This window comes from Melitaea cinxia, chromosome 27 (assembly GCF_905220565.1).
Source record: "Melitaea cinxia chromosome 27, ilMelCinx1.1, whole genome shotgun sequence".
In the NCBI taxonomy this organism is placed as follows: Eukaryota; Metazoa; Arthropoda; class Insecta; order Lepidoptera; family Nymphalidae; genus Melitaea; species Melitaea cinxia.
In genome coordinates, this window is record NC_059420.1 from 7,389,515 (window position 1) to 7,412,494 (window position 22,980).

A 22,980-nucleotide genomic window follows, 5' to 3' on the forward strand; every position below is an offset into this window, starting at 1 on the left:
CCAGGTCTGCTAAGATGGAGTGATAGGAAACTTATCGACCACCTTGTCTCCATATATAGGAGTTGCTTAGCTTACTGCTACACTCCAAAGTTATGGAGGGAAGTTAAGGTAGTCTTCATACCTAAACCCGGCAAAGGAGACTACTCACAACCAAAATCATTCAGACCTATTAGCCTTACCTCCTTTCTATTGAAAGTTTTGGAAAGGCTAATAGATCGGGAGCTGAGGAGCACAACTCTGGTTGAGTAACCCCTAAATCCCAACCAACATGCCTACTCAATGGGCAAATCAACGGACTCTGCCCTACATAAGGTTATATCCTATATAGAGGGCAATCTCCATCACAAAATATCAACCTTAGGCGCCTTTATTGATATTGAAGGGGCCTTTGACAAAACTAAGTTCACCAGCATAAGCCGTGCCCTGACCAAGCATGGAGTCAATAACACGATTGCCGGGTGGATTGACAGCATGCTGAAGTACAGGGCTATCCAATTCACTGTGAATGAAATAACTAGAGGCGTTGTAGCGAGGGGGTGTCCGCAGGGGGGGGTCCTTTCCCCACTTCTGTGGAACATAGTGATCGACGAACTGATCACCTTGCTCAACGACCGCAGATTTCTCACAGTGGGCTATGCAGACGACTTAACTGTACTCATCAGTGGGCCATCTGAGAGGACAGTCTGCGACCAAATGAGGGCCGCATTAAAAGTCGTTGAACAGTGGTGTACGGACCACGAACTAACAGTGAACCCCGCAAAAGACGGAACTTGTGATGTTCACAAATAAACGGAATTTAGGGAACCTTAAACTCCCTAAATTATTTGGCACCAGTCTTGCCCTAACCAAGGAGGTCAAATATCTTGGAGTAATCCTAGATAGTAAGCTTCTTTGGAACAGGCATTTAGACTCAAAAATCAACAAAGCCAGCATAATCCTCTGCCAATGCAAAAGGCTCCTCGGCAAAAGCTGGGGCATATCACCTAAAATTTCTCTATGGCTTTACAAAACTATTGTCAGGCCTATAATCACCTACGGTGCGGTAATCTGGTGGCAGAGAACAGAACTTACAACCGTTAAAAACAAACTCCAGCGGTTTCAGAGAATAGCATGCTCTGCAATCACTGGCTGTATGCGTACCGCCCCCACAGCAGCTCTTGAGGTTATGCTTGACCTGGCACCGCTTGACTTGTTCATACAACAGGAGGCGGCTATGTCAGCTATCAGGCTGAAACACTTGGGCTTGTGGTGCAACCAGGAGGGTCCACACAATAGACTTTGGAGCAACCTTGTGAGCTATGAGCCACTACTTGCTGCTCCTTGTGATAGGATTCCCAAACAATATATTTTCGAAAGAAAGTACCATATACAACCGTTTGAGGCTGAAAGAGACCAATCCGGCATACGCGAGGTCCGCATCTACACGGATGGCTCCAAAATGGGGTCTGGCACCGGTGCCGGAGTGTACTCACAAGACCTCAATATCAACTTATCACTAACGCTGGGCCAACACAGCTCCATCTTTCAATGTGAGTGTGTTGCGATAACCCATGCAGCCACCGCCGTCCTGTCAAAAGGCATTAGGGATTGCAATATCCGTATTCTGTCGGACAGCATGGCCGTATTTAAAGCACTAGAGAGCAATTCGACTAACTCTAGTCTTATATACGAATGTCATCAAACCCTGGAAGTATTAGCCTCACATAATGAAGTAATCCTCCAGTGGATAAAAGGACATAGTGGATCGCGCGGAAACGATGCTGCCGACGAGCTTGCAAGACAGGGGTCCAATACAACGGTTGCCGGCCCAACCATCTTATTGCCGCTACCATTTGGACAACTGCGCTCGTGGGTAAGGCAACGTACACGTGCAAATCACAATGCCCTTTGGGCAAACCAAACCGGCTGTAGACAGTCCAAATTGGTACTCACGGAAGTATCACCGCACCTAGCGTGCCGACTACTCAGTCTCAACCGCTTGGACATCAGAATAGTTGTTGGCACGATTACCGGCCACATGGCACTCAATCACCAACTATTCATCATGAATGCAACAGACAGCCCTCTTTGCAGGGGCTGTCTGGCTGCTGAAGAAACAGCCGCCCACGTAATCCTGGAATGCGAGGGAGTGGCCGCACACCGGGCTACCATCCTTAAGGAAATAAGGACGCTCCGAGAAGCCTGTGAACGCCCCAGGAGGCTTCTGAGCTTCTGGAAGGAGCTGGGCTGGCTGAACTAGTCGGCCCATTTTTCACGCATAATGGACCACTTTTGCGTCTAAATGCGGAAAACCGAGCCCACTACAATACAATACAATACCCCCTACGCTAACGGGGATCCTGGGTCTAATATTTATTTGTATCCCTCCAAAATTTTTCAAAATTTTTTCCCGATAAATCTGATGCTAAGACATCCATTTTTATTTCCTTCACTGTCGTAATTTCACTGGGTGAATAAGCACTCACACTTCATATTCCACAAATACTGTCCTCATCCATAACATCTATTTTGTTACAGACAAAAGCGAGTACTTCGTTTATACCAATACTAGCTGTACCCGCGTGCTTTGCTACGCTTTTTTTTTAACCGACTTCGAAAAAAGGAGGAGGTTCTCAATTCGACTGTTTTTTTTTATGTATGTTACATCAGAACTTTTGACTGGGTTGAGCGATTTCGACAAATTTTCTTTTAATCGAAAGGTGGTGTGTGCCAATTGGTCCCATTTAAATTTATTTGAGATCTAACAACTACTTTTCGAGCTATATCTAATAATGCGTTTTTACTTGACGCTTTTTTCGTCGACCTACGTTGTATTTATACCACATAACTTTCTACTGGATGTACCGATTTTGATAATTCTTTTTTGTTGGAAAGGAGATATTCCAAGTTTAGTACCATGATAAGGAAACCAGGATGTGATGATGGGATCCCAGAGAAATTGATGGAAATTCTTGAAAATCCGCAATAACTTTTTACTGGGAATACCGATTTTGATAATTCTTTTTTTGTTGGAAAGAAGATATCCCTAGTTTAGTACCATGATAAGGAAACCAGGATCTGATGATGGGATCCCAGAGAAATCGAGGGAACTTCTTGAAAATCCGCAATAACTTTTTACTGGGTGTACCGATTTTAATAATTTTTAATTTAATCGAAAGCTGATGTTTGTCATGTGGTCACATATAAATTTTATTGAAATCTGATAACTACTTTTTGAGTAATGTTTGATAACGCACAGTTACTTGACTATTTTTTCGTCGATCTACGTTGCTACGTTGTTACTACGATACTACTCGTCGATGTAATTGAAGTCGGTTTTTTTTTCGTTTGCGAGCAAACACAATTATTTTCTTTTTTAGTCGTACCAACTCAGAAACCTTTTTTGGGCTAATGCACAAAACTTTGCTGAAGATCATGACATGATCAAATGCATAGTTTACGATTCTATAACGGACATACAGACAAACAATCATTGTTATATACATAGATAACATTTCGTACATTTCACTTTACTTAGACATCTCGCTTATCGCATATTTGCTGTTGCCTGCTGTCAAAATAAAACCAATATATATAATTTCAAATATATTTATTTCATAGTAAACACAGTTCGTTTAACATACGTCAAAGACATAACTACACATAATAAACGTACATCAGTATTATTAAAATATATTTAGAAAAATATTAATTCGTATTACCCGACCGAGCGGGCAAATAGAGTATTCAAAACCAATTAGAAACTTATCCGTGCTTATGCTCTGTTCAGCACCTGTTTCCGAGTCATAGCATGATATTTTACGGCCTACGGTCGACATCGTTTAGTATACAGTAAAAATTAGTGTTTCCAATATCACTAAGAGAATAATTTAGTACAATTCCAAGGTTAGAAAGTTAGACTAGGTCAAGAAAGTAAAGTACCAAAATAATCACCCTAGTTTGTTGTCTGCCAATATTAGATTTAATATCCTACCAGTTTATAATAATTTTAAAATTCTTAGAAATAAAAATTAAATTAATTCTGACAACGCTTAATACAGGATAGTTCGAATTTCGCTTAAGCCCAAAAAAAAACTATCCTCTTAACCAAAGATAAACATAAAGAGTTAAAAACGGGAATTTTGTATGAGTAGCCCATTATTCTTAGTTACAAAATAGAAAAAATCGTTTTCATATTGTAAAAAAGAAAGAAATAGTGGATTTCAGAATAAAAATATTATTAATAATTATTTCTACGCTGTACATGTACCAGGTAGTACTTATAACACTAGACTTGGGACCATCAAAATGCACATTATGAGACTGCACTTTTGAAAACTCCACGCATATAAACAGCACCCCAATTTGTTTAGTCCTTTACTTATCAGTCAAAATAGGTTGCCTCAATCGTCGAGACCTTGTTGGCTTTTCTTCCACAAGTTTTCCCTTCGATTTTTCTTCAACTAATTTGCCGGGTCTTGCCGATTTTTCTTCTAATAATTTGCCAGGACTAGTCGCCCTCCTCAAAGTCCTTTTGTCCTTAATACCCTTAATCGAACCCGATTCGACTTTGGCCCTACGAGTTTTAATTTCAGACGATTCTTTCGCGGGCGTAGAGAATTCAGATTCTAAATTTTTTACTACCCTCCTTGAGTAGGTTTTGATTGAGGTCATTGGAGTGAAGAAATGTTCTGCGGGCGTCGATTGGCACGGAGTGAAAAACTCACAAGTTTCCTCCGATTTAGGGGTAACCGGTACATCGATGGACGGTTGCTGGATTACTATATCCGGTTTCGACCGGGTCGATCTAGGCGTCGTTTCCGGTCTAGATCTAGACGGCCTAGGCGTGATTTTCTCGAGAGCAGGTTTCGCAGTCACCGGCTCTGGTATTTTAAATTGGGTTTTCGTTTTATTTTTGATATTTTCCACATTATCCTCCTGATTAGGTTCTTCGAAGATTAGTTTGATAACCTTACGCTTCTTTGGTATCTCTTCATCGCTTACTATTATTCCCGTATCGATTTTTGGTATGGCGGTTTTTATTTCCGGCGTTTTTTGTTGCTCGGTTGGCATTACAGGACTCAATTTAAGATTTTCAAAATCGTTTTCAATACCCAAGTCTTTAGGTTTCGCAGTTTTTCTCAACTGCGCTGACGCTATCATCAGATTAACTATTTCGTTCTGTAAGTACATATCAACTTTACCGACTTCAGACCAAACTTCGTGTATACTTATCACCGTCTCATCGGCTCTCTCGAATTCTTTTCTGGACAGTTCAAAATACGCTTGCTCGACCAGAAACTCTAAATTCACCTCGTTTAGATAATTATCCACAAACGTTTTCGCCATATCCACAACTGCTTCATTAAATTTCTTCTTATATCTATGAAAAATACTATTTAACTTAGCTTCAGCTAAACCGAAAACTTTCGACGCGCCACTAAAGTAATTCCCCGCGATATCGAACTCCTTCGCTCGATAGTACACAGAAGCTTCGAGGTAAGATATGAAACATGCAATAATCGTGCATTCGGGTATGTCACATGCGTAACATGTGCATGTTTGTGCGTGTTCCAGGAAATCCGGTATTTGGAAAGCGGGGACTGTGATACAGGGTACCGATGGACTGATTTGGGTTTTCTTGAACATGGAGTCCAACACGGACTCTAGGTTTGTCTGCTTTGGGGTAAATTGTTCGATTTTCGGCGCCTGCGCGGGATCTGAGGGTATGTCGCTTGAAGATCGAAGGCCAAGAATGTATTTGACGCGGTTATCGATTTTTATCTGTAAAATAATTATTTTTTTGGTGAATTTTTTGTTTGTATCTTTTTCCATTTTATTTAATACTAGCTGACCCCGCAAAAGGTTGTTTTGCCATATATGCTATTAATCCCCTTAATCTCATAACTCAAGGGTATGAGAAATAGGTGTAGGCCGATTTTTAGACCTACCCGATATGTACCAAAAATTTCATAAAAATCTAATAATATTGTGACACGAGAATTTTATATATAAGATATATATATAGTATTTGATAACTGCGGTCAAATTAGGGGTTTTATTTAGTCTTAATGTATGAGATACTCTGGCAAGGTAGTTACGTATAAACCGTCCAATGAGTGCGTAAGCAGGGCTATAATGACATTTAAGGGATTCGTTCTAACGAGATCTACAAAACTTACAGGCTTTTCCATTCGAATGACTGCAGTTAACAGTTCAACATGTCCTTCTTATAGCAGTTACAGAATATTATTGTGATAATTGTATGTTTGTAATTTATTTTATTATAAACTAGCTGTATCTTGCGCGCGTTGTTACGCTTTGTTTTTGGTCATACTAATTTAGAAACCTTTGTGGGCTTATGCAGAGAATTTTGTATATATTTTTGTTTTACATGTGTATTTTGATCATGACATGATAAAATGTATAGTTTACGATCTTATAAAGGACATACAGACAAACATTCATTTATCTGTATAGATTGTTATACTCCGCTGCCGTGATTACGTAAAAAAGGCAGTTACTGTGTTTTACTGCTTTATTTTTTGGGGAAGAAATATTGCAAAACTTTCTTTACGCTCACGCTCGATACGTGAAGTAGGTGAATTCGTTACGAGAGCGTTACGAAAAGTGTGATCGGGCGAGGCGAATGGTAGTTAAGAGGGAAATATTATGTCAATGTCAGATGGAGCTTAAGAAGTCTTTAATCCAGTCGTGTGTTCTAAGCCCGCGTTTCCCCACAAGACGTGACGTAATAACACTGCTTTCAAGCAGTATTGTGTTCCTGTTGGTGAGCAAGGCGACCAGAGCTGAGGGATTGGGGATCGGGTCGGCAACGCGCTTGCGATGCTTCTGGTGTCGCAGGCGTCTATAAGCTACGGTCATCGCTTACCATCAGGTGAGCCGGACGCTTGATTGCCGACCTAGTGACTTAAAAAAAAATTATCATGTTGACTCCCAATTATTATTTCTTTATTAAAAACCGAAAGAAAAAATTTCGTTACTTATGACGATGATTATTTTTATTCTGTAACTAATATTCTTCTATAATAAAAATATTATGGTATAATTGGACGCAAATGCAGTAAAATAAACAAAAAGTCACAGCAGACGTACCCGCGCCTCGTCAGCGCTGTGCGCGCTGACGGCCGCGGCGGACAGCGCTGCGGCGGCCAGCGCCCCGCAGCGCTGCAGCGCCGCAGCCGCAGCGGCCGCCGCGCGCCGCCACAGCCGCAGCGACCGCGCGCCCCGCACCGCCCGCAGCGCTGCGGCAGCGCTGCGGGCGCGGACGCTCAGCGCTCGCTCGCGGCGCTCGGCCCAGCGCCCCGCTGTAACGGCAACCACAAATTCACTCAAACAGGCTTCAAAAACACCTTTAATTCGTCTTTTTTTTTATGTCACTAGGTCGGCAAACAAGCGTACGGCTCACCTGATAGTAAGCGACTACCGCAGCTTATAGACGCCTGCAACACCAGAAGCATCGCAAGCGCGTTGCCGACCCAATCCCCAATCCCCCAGGAGCTCTGGTCACCTTACTCGCCAACAGGAACACAATACTGCTTGAAAACAGTATTATTTTGCTGTGATCTTCTGTAAGGTCGAGGTACTTCCCCAGTCAGACTGCTCCATATTTTGAGCAGGAAATTCCTGCTATGCCCTACCTCAGTTAACACTTCACTAATTAAAATAATTGCAGGTAGTCTGGAAGAGATCACTATACTGAAAGCGTGAATTATCTAATATATAAAATTCTCGTGTCACAGTTTTCGCTGCCATACTCCTCTGAAACGGCTTGACCGATTTTGATGAAATTTTTTGTGCTTATCCGGTATCTATGAGAATCGGCCAACATCTATTTTTCATCCCCCTAAATGTTAGGAGTAGTCCACCCCTAAATTTTTTATTTTTTTAGACAAAAATTTTTATTTTCTATTTTTTTATGATACAACATTAAAAAATACATACAACCCTAAATTTTTAACCCTCTACCATCAACCCCTATTTTTAAATAGCGTTTAGCGGCAGACAACGTTTGCCGGGTCAGCTAGTATGTTATAAATAATTTTTCTCACTTCCCTATGTAAAACTATTTCGTAATTTAAAACTTTTGTGCGCGATAGTACTTTGAGTCGACGTCGAACTGTCAACCGCTGTCAACCAATAGCACACCGGCAAGCATGCGACAGTGATAAACACTCCCGCCCCCCCACCCCGTACCACCAAATAGACCGATAAATCGCTTCTGCGCAGCTTCAAGGCCAGCGTTCTTTTTACATGACGCGAACTATATCTAGTGATAAAACCACCCGTTGCATATGTAATCATTTTTTCCCTCTAAACTTTATTCTTATGTAATTGTTATATGTTACTGAGTGTAATAAAATTATTTATTATTATTATTATTATTAAAATCTGCTCCAAAGGTAGTGGATTCTATTCCTACCTGTCTAGATGTTATAGTTGTATTTATTTCTACTACTGTGTCTAATCTTGTTTTTCTCTATCATAATTATTGACTTAATGTATTTTTTGTGCATAATTTTAAAATAAGTATTAGCATTCTGCACTCCTTCTTTATATAAACTATAAGTGTGCGAAATTTCATACTCCTCCGTTCACATAAATTTCATAAGAAAGAGAAAAAATTTGTAAATTCATTTATATACTAGCTGACCCCGCAAACGTTGTTTTGCCATAACATAAAATTTCAAATATTTTTCTCAATTTGATCGCAGCACAAACTGTCGGGACAAACTGAAATTAAAATAATATTTAATATTTGATGCTGCGACGGTAGCGCAGTCTACCGGATCCAATATAAAACATTCCAAAATTAACAACTAGTTGAAAAATTAGTTCAATAAACATTTTCCAGTGGACCAAATTGTGAATCTAAACCATCCTCGAATCCCCTTGAACTCACACAAAAAATTTCATCATAATCCGTCCAGCCGTCTAAGAGTTCAGTGACATACACACGCACACAAGAAATATATATATAAAGATATTATTTCTAGATATATTTATCAACAAAGTGTTATCAAGTGTTACCTATAACACAAAAATTAAGTTACTTACCGTAGGACCAGATTATCGTGTATGTTTGTATTACAAGAAGTATTAATAAAAAAAGTGTACTCACAAGTACTAGGAGAGACCAAATAGTGCCGCTGTAAGACATTGACAACACACAGCGGTGACCAGCCTGAATCTGGACAGAGGGCGGCCTGGGCTTCAATCAGACGACCTTGTGATAGTTGCACTGGAATTATATATAAAAATAATTAGCAACAAAAATTAAAATAAAAAAATAGGCTTCAAAGGACTTTCGTACCGTCATTTTACAAATTACTTTTTTCTGTATTAATCAATTATTATCAAGATATAGTAAAACTATATAGGTATATATTGCGGATTCGATTTCCGCTTGGGATGAATATTTATACAAATATTCCTTTCCAGTTTGCATGTCTGTCCCCGTGGGTCTCCCCACCGTGCCTCAGAGAGCACACTAAGCCGTGGCTCCTAGTTGTTATCATGTACATCTGATAGCGATCGTTACTCATAGTAGGGAATATATCCGACAACCCACATTGGAGCAGCGTGGTGGATTAAGCTCCAACGCTTCTCCTACATAGAGAAAGATATGCCCAGCAGTGGGATATTACAGGCTAGATCGTCGTCATAACTTACAGTTAACATCGGCGCCTTCCTCGGCAATTCGAAGCATGTATATTTGTGCCGTTTGTACCAACTTGGCTGCGATGCTGATTGAACCAATTTTCGTGTAGTATATCTAAAATCATATAAATTTAAATGAATTTTATTATTTACTAGCGGAACCGGCAGAAATTGTCCTGCCCGGAGAACAGCTACCGAATTTGATTGCTTACATACCGATAGCAGCGCCACCTACCGGGTAAGATAAAAACTACTCTATCTTCCAAGTTGGACCAAATTACAGATGCTTACAAAATTTGATGATAATTGGTTCAGTAGTTTCGGAGTTTATCGCCCACATACATCGTGACACAAAATTTACACACATTATAAAATTCTCGTGTTGCGGTGTTTGTAGTAAAACTAAAAAAGTTTGTGTGCATATTGGGTAGGTCTGAAAATCGAACAATATCTACTTTTCATCCCCCTAAATGTTAAGGGTAGTCCCCCCCTAAAATTTTATTTTTAATTTTTAGATAAATTATTTATTTTTTATTTTATTATGATTTGGCGTTGAAAAATACATACAACCCTAAATTTTCAACCCTCTACGATCAACCCATATATAGTCAAGTACACAGCAGATCACCAACCCGCCTACGCCGCGTGGTGACTATGCAACACACATGAGTTCACGCCATTTTTGGCACAAACTTATAGAGGCCTATTTCCAGCAGTGGACTGCGATAGGCTGAAATGATGATAACACAACAGATCCTGTTCAAGGCCTGGAGTAGCCCGACTGGGACCTTGACCTTACAGAACATCACAGCTAAATAATACTGCCCTCAAGCAGTTCCCGTCAAATGTTTCTGTAGTGAGTAAGGTGACCAGAGCTCTTGGGGGGAGGGAATTTGGTGTAGGGTTCTGGTGTTGAAGGCATTCATAAGCTACGGTAACCGCTTACCATCAGGCGATCCGTATGTTTTTTTTCTGTCTTTGTAGTAAATGTATTATCTTTTCTTTAAATAAATATATATCCGCTGTACATAATACAGCCTATACAAACAACTCACCGCAACCTCACACATGTAACCCAACGCCAAGTCTAAGCTGTTTTTATTCTTCAGCAAATCCTTTAAATACTTCGTACACTTTGATATCATTTCGTCGATTTCCTTGCGTCTCGTACTTGAGTGGTAGGCGAGTAAGCCCGCGTTTCGAACATATGCCTCCCTGTAAAAATTATACAACTTAATGCTTGTGTTACGGGTAACAGATGACTATTAAAACTATTTTTTTTAATAAATATACATAGAAACAACACATATCTAAATACAAACATTACACCCGACTCAGGCGGGAATCGAACCCGCAACCCACGGAACAGAAAGGCCACTACAAACTGTGCCAACGGGATAGCCGTCAAGTCGTAATGTGTCAAGAGCCGACTAAAAAGTACGTTACGCTAAATTTTATTGCAATCAACCCCCATCCCCTCTTTTTAAATATCTTTAACATACACACAGGTGTTCCTATGTAGGCAACTTGATGACTGGAACATAGCTAACGGCCGAATGATATTATAAATTTTTACTTCTTATTTTGGCTTTAGAAGCCTATTTGAATAAATTTATTATTAATTTTATTTAATATAAACGAAAATAAAATACAACAAAACGACTTACTTGTCGCCGACTATATCGGCGAGGTGGCAACATATATACGCCAACTGTAGGCCGTATAAAGTTCGATGCATCACCAGTAAATGTTGAACAGACACTTGATACATTAGTAGAGCGTTGTTGATTAGAGGCGACGGTTTCACTAAAAGGCATTTTTAACAATATGACATAATTGTGTTTCTTATCAAATAACTTAGCTGAGGTAGGGCCACAGCGGGAAATTTCCTGCTCAAAATATGGAGCAGCCCGACTGGGGTAGTACCTCGACCTTACAGAAGATCACAGCTAAATAATACTGTTTTCAAGCAGTATTGTGTTCCTGTTGGTGAGCAAGGTGACCAGAGCTTCTGGGGGGGGGGGGGGGTGGGGGGGGATTGGGTCGGCAATTCTGGTGTTGCAGGCGTCTATAAGCTACGGTAATCGCTTACCATCAGGTGAGCAGCACGCTTGTTTGCCGACCTAGTGACATAAAAATTAAAAAAAAAAAAGATTTCAATTTACATTATTTGGGATAACTCAACTCCGTAGAAACGCTATCCCCCTCCCTACCCTTTTATTTGCGAACAGTTTTTTGAACAAATCTGTGGCGACATCTATCGCGCGACATACGAACTACGTAACTAAGAACTGACGTATCCTACATCGCGCTATTAAAGTTTTCAGAGCGATTGAGTATATATACAAGAACCCGAAAACAACCGTCGGGGCCTTAGCCCACCAGACACAACACCCGTCTGGTCGGAGGATTCCCCCTTTGCGATGGCGGACGACGAACTCAACAACCTGTTCCTCGCTCAAACCCCCAAAAATCCAGAAGCCACATCTATTACTATGATTAAATAAAATATCACAATAAATCTCTACAAGCAAAGTCAACAGATAACTCACCGGTCTTCAAAGTCGGTAAAATAGCAGTCAGTTCGTGAGTCGCCCTCAGTGCGAGAGAGACGGCGCGATGTTCTTGTTCCAGGGTTCGAGTTACTTCCGCTTGATCCGGGTCCACTGTCTGTTTGTCACGTTGTATATTAGAAACTATTATGTAACTTATATGACAATTTTCGAAGTAAAACTTCTTTACGCAAGCTTGACTTGGGGAGTGAGCTGGTGAATGCGTGACGAGTGTTACGAAAAGTGTGATCGGGCGAGGCGAACGGAAGTTGAGAGAGAGATATAAGTTAATGAATACAGAGAGAAGTCCGTTTAGTATATTTTTGTAGGTGCAACTATAGAAGTTCTACTTCCGACGATATTAAACGATATTAAATACTAGCATTCCGCCCCGACATTGCACGGATGTAACAAAAATTTCATTTTTTTTCAACTCATTTTTATTTTTTCAACTCATTTTTTTTTTTTTTTTTTGATAATATAAAATAGCCTATGTCACCCGCAAATAGTGTAGCTTCCCAACAGTTAAAGAATTTTTCAAATCGGTTTAGTAGTTTTAGAGCCTATTAAATACAAACAAACAAACAAATTTTGGTGGATGCGATGGTATAGGTTGTTAAGTTCTTCATTCACCATCGCAAAGGGAGGATCCTCCAACCAGACGGATGTTGTGTCTGGTGGGCTACCGCCCGACGGTTGTTGTCGGGTTCTGGTATATATACTCAATCACTTTGATAACTTTGATAGCGCGATGTAGGATACGTCAGTTTTCTCTAGTTTGTATGCTACTCGATAGATGTCGCTACAAAACCTTTCCTCTTTATAATATTAGTATAGATAAGCAGAGCGAACTAATTTTGTACGTTTTTATCAATACGAAAACTAAAGTTTTAATCCAACTAACTGCATTCTTGCACACTTTTCGTAACGCTCTCGTTACGCATTCACCAGCTTACTCCCCAAGTCAAACGTGCGTAGAGAAGTTGTACTTCAATAAATATAAATAATTATAATGATCTAACTAAGACGCTCCAAGTTCATGTGATCTTGACACACAAACATAAAAGCAAAAAAAAAATCGTGTACGGTAACTTAACAGTAATTTAAATAAGATATAATTTTATTGGCGTTCAAATTTCTTTTAAAACACACATAAAGAATGCAATAGTACAGGCGAAACCATCAAAAACAAGTCGATCAGCGACGTAGCGAGCTTAACTCACGCCTGGAGGTATAATACCTTTTTAGCCGAAATAAACAAGCTTAACTTATGTACAGGATAAACTATCCACAACCGGTGGTGGTGGTGGTGGACATAGCCCCCAGAATTAGCAAGTTGAAGTGGCAGTGGGCTGGTCATCTGTGTCGCAGGACCGATGGTCGTTGCCGGTGTAGGCTGGATGAGGATTGCGGAAGACCGGGATGTCTGGCGCGAACTTGGGGAGGCCTATGTCCAGCAGTGGACTGCAATAGGCTGAAGTGATGATGTGATGAAGTGATAAACTGGTGTAACCGGCCCCTAACTTCTAGATACAATTAATAAATGAAACTACATACATGCTCAGAATTCTTCCAGCCATGCTTCCGACTCGCATCCGCTATATCGTATTCGGCTTGAACGAACAGTAGAGTACAGTTCACTATTTTCTCCTCAACTGTTCTTGGCTGTAAATGAAAAATTATAAAATCTATTAAAATTTAAAATTATAAAAAAAAAGACGAGCGTACTTTAGACCACACAACTAAACTAAAAACGAAACGTAACTCTCTCTTTAGTAACTTATATCTCCCTTATGAAAATAAAAATTATATTTTAAATTTTTTTCTTATACATAAAATTTGTCAAAAAAAAAATGGCAGCGGTGGGATTCGAACCCACGCCTCCGAAGAGACTGGTGCCTTAAACCAGCGCCTTAGACCGCTCGGCCACGCTACCTAATGTCCATCACATAGAAATATCTTTACCATTCGAGAACTACCCACAAATAACATAGGCTATATTATATACAGACTACCTTTCGTCTTCGAATTAAATGAAAACTATCGTTTCGTAAAAATATTTAAAAAATGTACCAGTTGTTGTGTCATGGATTTCATTAGTTTATGCCAGATGCAGGTTTACCAATAGGCTAAGTAGGCTGAACCCTAGGGTTGCAAATTCCCGGGAGGGGCGAGGATACTTTTTTTTGAAGCGTTATAATATAGATCCAGAAAATGAATGACCAGGGCCACGCCCACAACGTCAGCAGAAAAATATTTTCCTTTGACTCGATATTATGGAATTATGGAATTGACTGGTTCTTGAACAATTTGGAACAGTTGTAATTGTTAATTCTACGTGTGTCTCATTTTATTGTTTTCAATTTTTTGTTATCTTTGGTATTTTATTTTTATTTTTTATTCGAACTTTTGCAATGCACTCGTTGACTACATTTTTAAGATATTCTAATTAAGTAGTCTTGCTGTTTTTTTGGTGTTGGATTTGTTTGTTAATATTTTATTGATGTAACGATAGAACAAAGTTCTTTTTTGTAAGTGTTGTGTACTTCTGTAAGTGACAAGTTCACCATAAACTTATTATTACGAATATTTAAGCCCTGTATTGTTAATAGTGAATAAGTCGTTGAAGTACCTTTATGAATGAATAAATGAATAAATAAATAAACGGAATGGGCGGCCTAAAAAAAAGATCAGCCGGAATAATCTGTAATTTTTTAATTTTAACTGAGGTAGGGCACAGCAGGAATTTCCTGCTCAAAATATGGAGCAGCCCGACTGGGGTAGTACCTCGACCTTACAGAAGAGCACAGCTAAATAATACTGTTTTCAAGCAGTATTGTGTTCCTGTTGGTGAGTAAGGTGACCAGAGCTCCTGGGGGGATTGGGGATTGGGTCAGCGTCGCGCTTGCGATGCTTCTGGTGTTGCAGGCGTCTACAAGCTACGGTAATCGCTTACCATCAGGTGAGCCGTACGCTTGTTGGCCGAACTAGTGATATAAAAAAAAAAACAAATAATAATAATCGCAACTTGGCCGTTTTTGGGTCGCTGTGACACCGGCCTTTTTGAGACCTGGATCCACGACTGACTGTACGGGAAATCTGTAAATCCGCAACTGATTTATGCCTATGACAGACATTTTGTCTCCAAAATTAATTAACAACAATTTCTAATGTTTAAAATGATTAAAAAGAGAAATTCGATTGCATATATTTGTATGTAGGATTTGTGTGTAGAAACACATCTGTTTAGGCTGTCACTAATATAAAGATTTTATTATACATATTTTAAATTAAAAGTTTTATTATACAAAGTTGCAACACAGGAAATTAGTTTTTTACAACTGGTAACACCGTTCCTGCCCAGGCGTCACTTTACTTGAAAGAGAAAATCGAAGCCAACAAAATGGAGGTCGAAATAATCTCTAGCAGTAATTAAATCAATTATTCATATTCATGTAAGCGCAAACAACATCTCTTCTTCATAATCGCTGTGATTTGAAACTCGATGAAACGAAAATTCGTCACGATATAGAAAGAAACACAAACGTGTAAGAAAGAGATAGAATACAAATGGCGCTTACGACCTTTTCAACGAGGCCGTTATCATCGTCGATAGACCAAATCGCTACAGCCTACCTTCCTACGACCTTTCAGAAGTTTCACTTCTGTCGTGTGTGAAATGCGCACACACACTTTTATTATTTAAATATACTAAAAATATAAATACATTTTTTCGTATCTATTTTTCTTTAATACAAATTTTGTCAGAACAATGACTACATTTCAAGGAATAATTTTTATTTATTATACAGATGCGTTGGCGCAATGGTCACAGCACTGGTTTCTGGCGGTTGCGGGTTCGCCAACCCGCATTGGAGCAGCGTGGTGGATTAAGTTCTCATCCTTCTCCTACATGAGAAAGGCCTATGCCCAGCAGTGGGATATTACAGACTGAAGCGTATATAGAGACTTACTTGAGTCTTCTCAAAGTTTTCCAGCAATTCCTGGATAATTACGCTGAAACCGTCGTCGTGTATCGTCCTGACCGTTCCAGGAGTCGCCAATACTACATCGAACAGCGTCCATTTTAATTTTTCTTTATTTTCCACTAAAAAATAAATTAGGTACAGTTAGAAATCTTCTAAATTACATCTGGAGACCAAATTTTATTGGAAAAATAAAACTTAGAAACTTAATTTTTTGGAGTTAACTCCTTAAAGCGTGCGGTATGAAAACGTGGGGAGTGAAGTCATGTGAAATAATGGCAGTGACGATGTGTGACGCCTTACAGCGCTCTAGCTGTTTATATGTAGCCCGACTGGGGTAGTACGTCGACCTTACAGAAGACCACAGATAAATAATACTGCTTTCAAGCAGTATTGTGTTCCTGTTGGTGAGTAAGGTGACCAGAGCTCCTGGGGGTTTGGGGATTGGGTCGGCGACGCGCTCGCGATGCGTCTGGTGTTCACTTGTTTGTCGGCCTAGTGGTATAAAAAAAATGTAATACTAGCTGCGCCACGCGTTTTCGCCAGCTTGATTTCCGATCACGTGGAAGTGTCAGAATAAAAAGTAGCCTATGTGTTATTCTAGATACCCAGCTATCTAAGTACCAAGTTTAATTAAAATCGGTCCATTAGCTTTTGTGTGAACTTTCGCATTTATAATCTATAGCACACACAGTCGTCTGTTCCTAAAGTAAGCAACTTAATGCTTGTGTTATAGGTATAACAATTTTTATAGGCTATAACAATTTTTTTTTTTTTTGATAAATATACATAGAAATAATACATAATATATATAAATAGGAATACAAATATTACAGCCATCTCAGGCGGGAATCGAGCCCGCAACCCGCCGAACAGAAAGCAGGGCACTACAAACTGCGCCAACGGACTAGTCTATTAGTAGGATGGGATTGTGTTTGTGATAGGAGGTATAACAGTATACCAGCATTTACTGTACCAGTATGAATAGGACGCGACATCTTTATTTAAGTTTTAGAGTTTTTAAAGATGTATTTATCCGCCAACCCGCATTGGAGCAGCGTGGTGGATTAAGCTCTGATCCTTCTCCTACATGGAGAAAGAGGCCTATGCCCAGGAGTGGAATATTACAGGCTGAAGCGTAAAAAATGTATTTAAATAAATATTTTAGTTATATTAGCACTCACTTTCAACCCAAGTATGTCTTTCATTAACTAATTCGTTCAGGGAGTTCCAGACGGCTGATATTGGTGCTATTGATGGCCACAGCTTCACGTACATTAAGAACTCGTGTTTCAGGAGCTCGCTGAAATTAGTGATAAATGATTATTGGGTCATTCAAGTATTAAATAAGCAGAATTTTAGTAAACCCCCTCCACCCCCTTGTTAGTGAAACTCAGCCAAACCCTCCCCTCTCCCCCCTATGCTTACGTAAACATTGGTATTTATATTTTTTGTCTATTCAGAAATAAAAAAAAATTGCAGACATAACCGCCGTCTAGACCCCCATGTCATGAAAAATAATGAAAAAAGACCCCCACCCCCTCGGTGTTTACGTAATACTTGAATGAACCCTAATAGTAGTTTATGAAGGTTGAATAAAAGTCGTATATATTATATATTAAAAAGAAATTTATACCTAAAGTGTATTATTCGTTGCAGGCTTACAAAATGAAAGATGTGTGGACTTATGACGCTGCATTTTGTGCAAGATATTACTAATTTTGTACTAAAACACAGTTTATGATTCAAAAGAGTAACTGCGGAGTTTCTTGCTGATTCTTCTCTGCAGAATCTACATTCCGAATCGGTGGTTGCTTCACTTTTTATTTGTTTGTATTTGGGAAACAAACAGTAAAAGATAACACAAAAAATAGGAGATGACAACGAGATCGCAAAAAGCCAGACAAGTTTGCACTAATAATATTAATTATTTAATTTTAACTATTATTAATAAATGGTTCACACTCAACAGGCCTCAGTAGGGTTTTCTCCTGTGTTGGGGGTCCGCAAACACACAATACACAATACAAATATTTGTCTGTCATTCATTCATTACAGCCTATACAGTCCACTGCTGGACATAGGCCTCCACAAGTTAACGCCAAAAATAACGTGAACTCATGTGTGTTGCCCATAGTCACCACGCTGGGCAGACGGGTTGGTGACCGCAGGGCTGGCTTTGTCGCACCGAAGACGCTGCTGCCCGTCTTCGGCCTGTGTCTTTAGTAGGGACCTAACCCGCGACCGCCAGCGCAACAGCCAGTGCTGTGACCGCTTTATAAGTATACATATATTATTAAGTAAAGTATTTTCTATGTAAACTTACCTAAATTTCAATTTCTTCATGAACGACTTCAAATCTCCATACAAATCACCATCGTACAATAACTTACAAACATCCAATATAGTCATCCTTTGCAAGTAGTCATTCACAATTTCACCGTCTTCGCTCGCACTGTTCAGAGCTTTCGACTTTACATCCATAACTAAGCCCATATGTTTCTCCGAACTTAGACTCTCTGGTAGAGCAAATGTTAGGCTGAGATATGCACTCCTCAACGAATCTTCGTACAGTTTGGAATCTAACTCACATATACTTTTGTTATACAAGGCACGGCTTATGTTATAAAGTTCTTCTTCGCCTTTGACGTTAATTATCTCATTTTTAATATAAACATCGAATAATTTTATTGAATATCCGTAACACTGTGCCTTGTTCAATATAATTGCAATGTTGTGTACGTCCGTTTGTAACTTTCTGAAGCACTTGTCTGTATTCTCGCATCCCATTTCTTTTAATTCATTTATTATTGTATATTGTTGTTCGACTAATCCGTAATATGTCGGTAGAAAATTGTTGATATCAATTTTCTGGTCGGTCGATATCGTTATGAAATGTTTGATTTGAAACGATAAGCGTAGAGCATCGTGTAATCCAGTTTTAACGCTGCAATTCTCACATTTCAGTAACTGATTTGTGTTTTTTAACTTTTTTAATAATATCGATATTAGTTTTAAGGAATTATCAATTGAGTTGTCCGTGAAAATATTTTTATTACAATATTTTTCTATGAATAGTCTTAATGATTGACTTATGTAAGGATACATTGCACTTATTACGTTACCGTAACCTAATTTTTCTGTCATTTCACAGGACACCAGAAGATTATTAAACGTGTTATCCACTAAATTAGTATCGATTTTCTCTTTAAAAATACAACAGAATGAGTTTAAGAAGAACGTTTGCATGCAATGGAACATATCAGATCTATGTCCGACCATCGATATACAAATTCTTGTCACCGTATCCAATACGGAGTCTTTGCAATCAATCTGCACGGCGTTATCAGTAACAATATATAGGATATCGTTCAATTTTACGTAATAATCCATTAGATCTTTGTCTGATAAACTTTTAAACTGCTTTAAATCTTTCTTCGATAGAAAATCAAATATTTTCCCAAACGCCTCATTCAGTTCCTTCGGTGATATATCAGTGTAGATGTAATTTAGTTTCTTGACAAGAAACCACAGTAAATTGGTAGCAAATTGGACTGTGTCATATACTTTTATCACTTTACCGAGGTCGTCTAACAGTTTTGATAATAATTTTGTGACTGGCATACGTTTAGTTTTCAGTTTCTCAATGTACGAGAGTCTGTCTGATAGTATACTCCAGAAAGTTTTGCAGTAATCTTTGAGCAGCTTATCGTTTTCATATTCGAATGGCATGAAGGATAGTTTCAAGATGAGCTCTGGAGGTATTGGGGTGTTCTGAAATAAAAACGAGAAATATATTTTACTGAGCCCGACTGGGAAGTATCTCCTTACAGAAGATCACAGCTAAATAAAACTACTTTCAAGCAGTGTTGTTGAGTAAGGTGACCAGAGCTCCTGGGGGATTAGGAGTAGGGTCGGCAACAAGCTTGCAATGTTTCTGGTGTTGCAGACGTCTATAAGCTTGTTTGCCGACCTAGTAACATTAAAAAAAAAGTCTTATGTCCAGTATTGGATCAAATCGTGCGTCTTTCTATGTGAATGATAAATAACATTTTTCTTTTGATGCTGTAATAAGCTCTAATATTCAAGGGAATAGAATTACCTGTTTAGTGACGTATTTATGTAAATGATATACACATGCCAATGTCTTAACTTGCTCCGGACCTTCCAGAGTCCGCGTGTGCCTCACACACTCTATACCCAGTTTCAGGAGATCCTTGTCGTTGATTCTTTCTTTCCATGACAGTACTTTCTCCAAATTCCTGTAAAAATAATTATAATAGAGATTATTGAAAATATTTTTATTGTATATTTCTTTTATGTGAATCCATAACTTATAATTTATTATTTTAAATTTAATAGGCGTTAAGAATTATTTAAAGTTTGTAGTAAAAATAAATAAAATAACTTATTTTTTTAAATTAATATCTAAAACTTATTATTCAATGCATGATTATATAAATGATAAGACTTAGTGATGCTGTATTTCACGTGTGGCGGCATCTATCTCACAACATATAAACTAGAGAAAACTGACGTATCCTACATCGTGATATCAAAGTTATCAGATCAATTGAGTATATATACAAGAACCCAACAACAACCGTGGCGGTAGCCAACCAAACACAACACCCGTCTGATCGAAGGATCCTCCCTTTGCAATGGTGGACGAGGAACTTAACATCTTGTCCTTTTAATCTCCAAACATGCAAGATATTACCAACTTTGTAGCAAAACCTACTTTACTTTTTTTTAAAAGTAGCTGGAATTTCTTGCCGGTTCTTCAATTAAGAATCTACATTCTGTAATGGTGTAAGCTTTGCTTTCGACAATAACTAAAATTTTTATTTGGAAGATGACTATTTAAAGGTGCTTTTGAAGTGTATCTGAATAATAAAGTTATATTTAATTTTGATTTAGTTAGGACAAAAAGTAGCGTCTGTTATTCTCAAACAATGTACGTACTTAGCTTTATTACGATCACTTCAGCATTTTCTGTGTGAAATTTGTGCAAATGGAATGTAATATGGCTGAACTTAGACATTGAAGCCTAAGAGACCAGCAAAGGTACTAATTTATGAAGTAATAAACTCAAAATAAGAAGAGAATATTACAGCTCAGATAGTACGCAGAATTCTCATAATTCAAACCAGTTACATTTAAAATTTTCAATCAATAGTTTAAGAATATCTATTATCTTTTTCCAAGCGAACTAAAAGACGCTAATGAATGTTTTTTTATGAATTAATTTTCATCAATTACTAGCTGCCTAGACTAACTTCATTCTATCAAAAGTTAATACTTAGTAAAAATTATATATATTTTTAATTTGTTTTTTTTTTTTTTGTATTAAAATCTTCCATGGGCCATAAGGAAAATACAAAAAAATAAATTAGCCGAAGTAGTCGAGCCATTCTCGAGTTTTGCGCTTAGCAACATTCATTTTTATTTAAATAGATTTTAATTTCTTTTTTTTTTTTTTTTTTAATGAAATATAATCAAAGGAAACACAGTTTAGATAACGATGTATTTACGACAATCAACTCAAAACTGTGATAGCTTTCAGACTAATAACGAGGTATAGATATTGCAAAATAAACGTACGATGTAGAGTAAAAGCATTTAAAAATTATTGATACTAATTAGTTAATTACAGTAACAAAATATTTTATTCACCTGCACAACATACACAGTACGTTCAGTGACAATGAGCTCTTGTCCTTTGTTGATAATTTCTTCAGTATTTCATTATACTCTAAATAACGTTTAGCTAGATCGTAGTCATCACTACTTCCACCATTTGCTTTTAGTTTCGTGACAAAGTTATTTCCTTCCATTGTTATTGTAAAAATTATTAAATTTCATTTAAAAATGAAGTCAATAACACACTAGTTTTAAAGATAATTTTAAAATTTTAAATCATAGAGTAGATTAAATATTAAAAGTTTCAAATTCAGTTTAACCGTTATAAGCGTACTTGTCATTTGTCAACAACAAGATAATAACCACAGATATAGTTCGCGTCATGTAAAAAGAACGCTGGCCTTGAAGCTGCGCAGAAGCGATTTATCGGTCTATTTGGTGGTACGGGTAGGGGGACGGGAGTGTTTATCAGGTGTCGCATGCTTGCCGGTGTGCTATTGGTTGACAGCGGTTGACAGTTCGACGTCGACTCAAAATATTATCGCGCACAAAAGTTTTAAATTACAAAATTCTCCATTTACTATTTATTTCACTAAAAAACAATTATCAATTTATCATTTTAAACACATAAAAACTATTAAGATACGAATATCGGGAGTACAGATAATTATTATTTTTGAATACGACATTTCAATAACTAAAAAATTTGTTATTGCTTTTGTTTAAAAAAAAATTGTGATTTTGTAAAGTGATAATTATTATACTTATTTAGTCCGAATTATTCGCACTTGTATTTCTAGTATTTTTTAATGTACCTGCCAATAACCATTATACGAAGCCGCGAGTGAAAGCCTAATTAATAATTGTGTTTGCTCACAAACGAAAAAAAACCGACTTCAATTACATCGACAAGTAATACAACATAGATCGACGAAAAAATAGTCAAGCAACTACGCGTTATCAAAGATTACTCAAAAAGTAGTTATCAGATCTCGATAAAATTTATATGTGACCACATGATAAATATCAGCTTTCGATTAAATTAAAAATTATCAAAATCGGTACACCCAGTAAAAAGTTATTGCGGATTTTCGAGATTTTCCCTCGATTTATCTGGGATCCCATCATCAGATCCTGGT

At 38.1% G+C, this 22,980-nt stretch overlaps 1 protein-coding gene and 1 non-coding gene across 2 annotated transcripts; both read right to left on the minus strand.

Annotated features, from left to right (window-relative positions):
• Positions 1 to 357: 357 nt before the first annotated feature.
• On the minus strand, positions 358 to 22,035 carry LOC123666934. Its single transcript, XM_045600947.1, has 14 exons — positions 21,875 to 22,035; positions 20,301 to 20,460; positions 18,525 to 19,972; positions 17,383 to 17,501; positions 16,187 to 16,320; positions 13,770 to 13,877; positions 12,213 to 12,330; positions 11,328 to 11,466; positions 10,716 to 10,875; positions 9,673 to 9,775; positions 9,122 to 9,241; positions 7,096 to 7,307; positions 4,361 to 5,763; positions 358 to 499 (listed from the first exon to the last, which is right to left on the minus strand). The coding sequence occupies exons 1-14, from the start codon at positions 22,033 to 22,035 to the stop codon at positions 358 to 360; spliced, it is 4,527 nt and encodes a 1,508-aa protein (XP_045456903.1).
• On the minus strand, positions 14,067 to 14,148 carry Trnal-aag. The gene has a single exon. It is a non-coding gene; the product is annotated as a tRNA-Leu (tRNA).
• Positions 22,036 to 22,980: the final 945 nt, after the last annotated feature.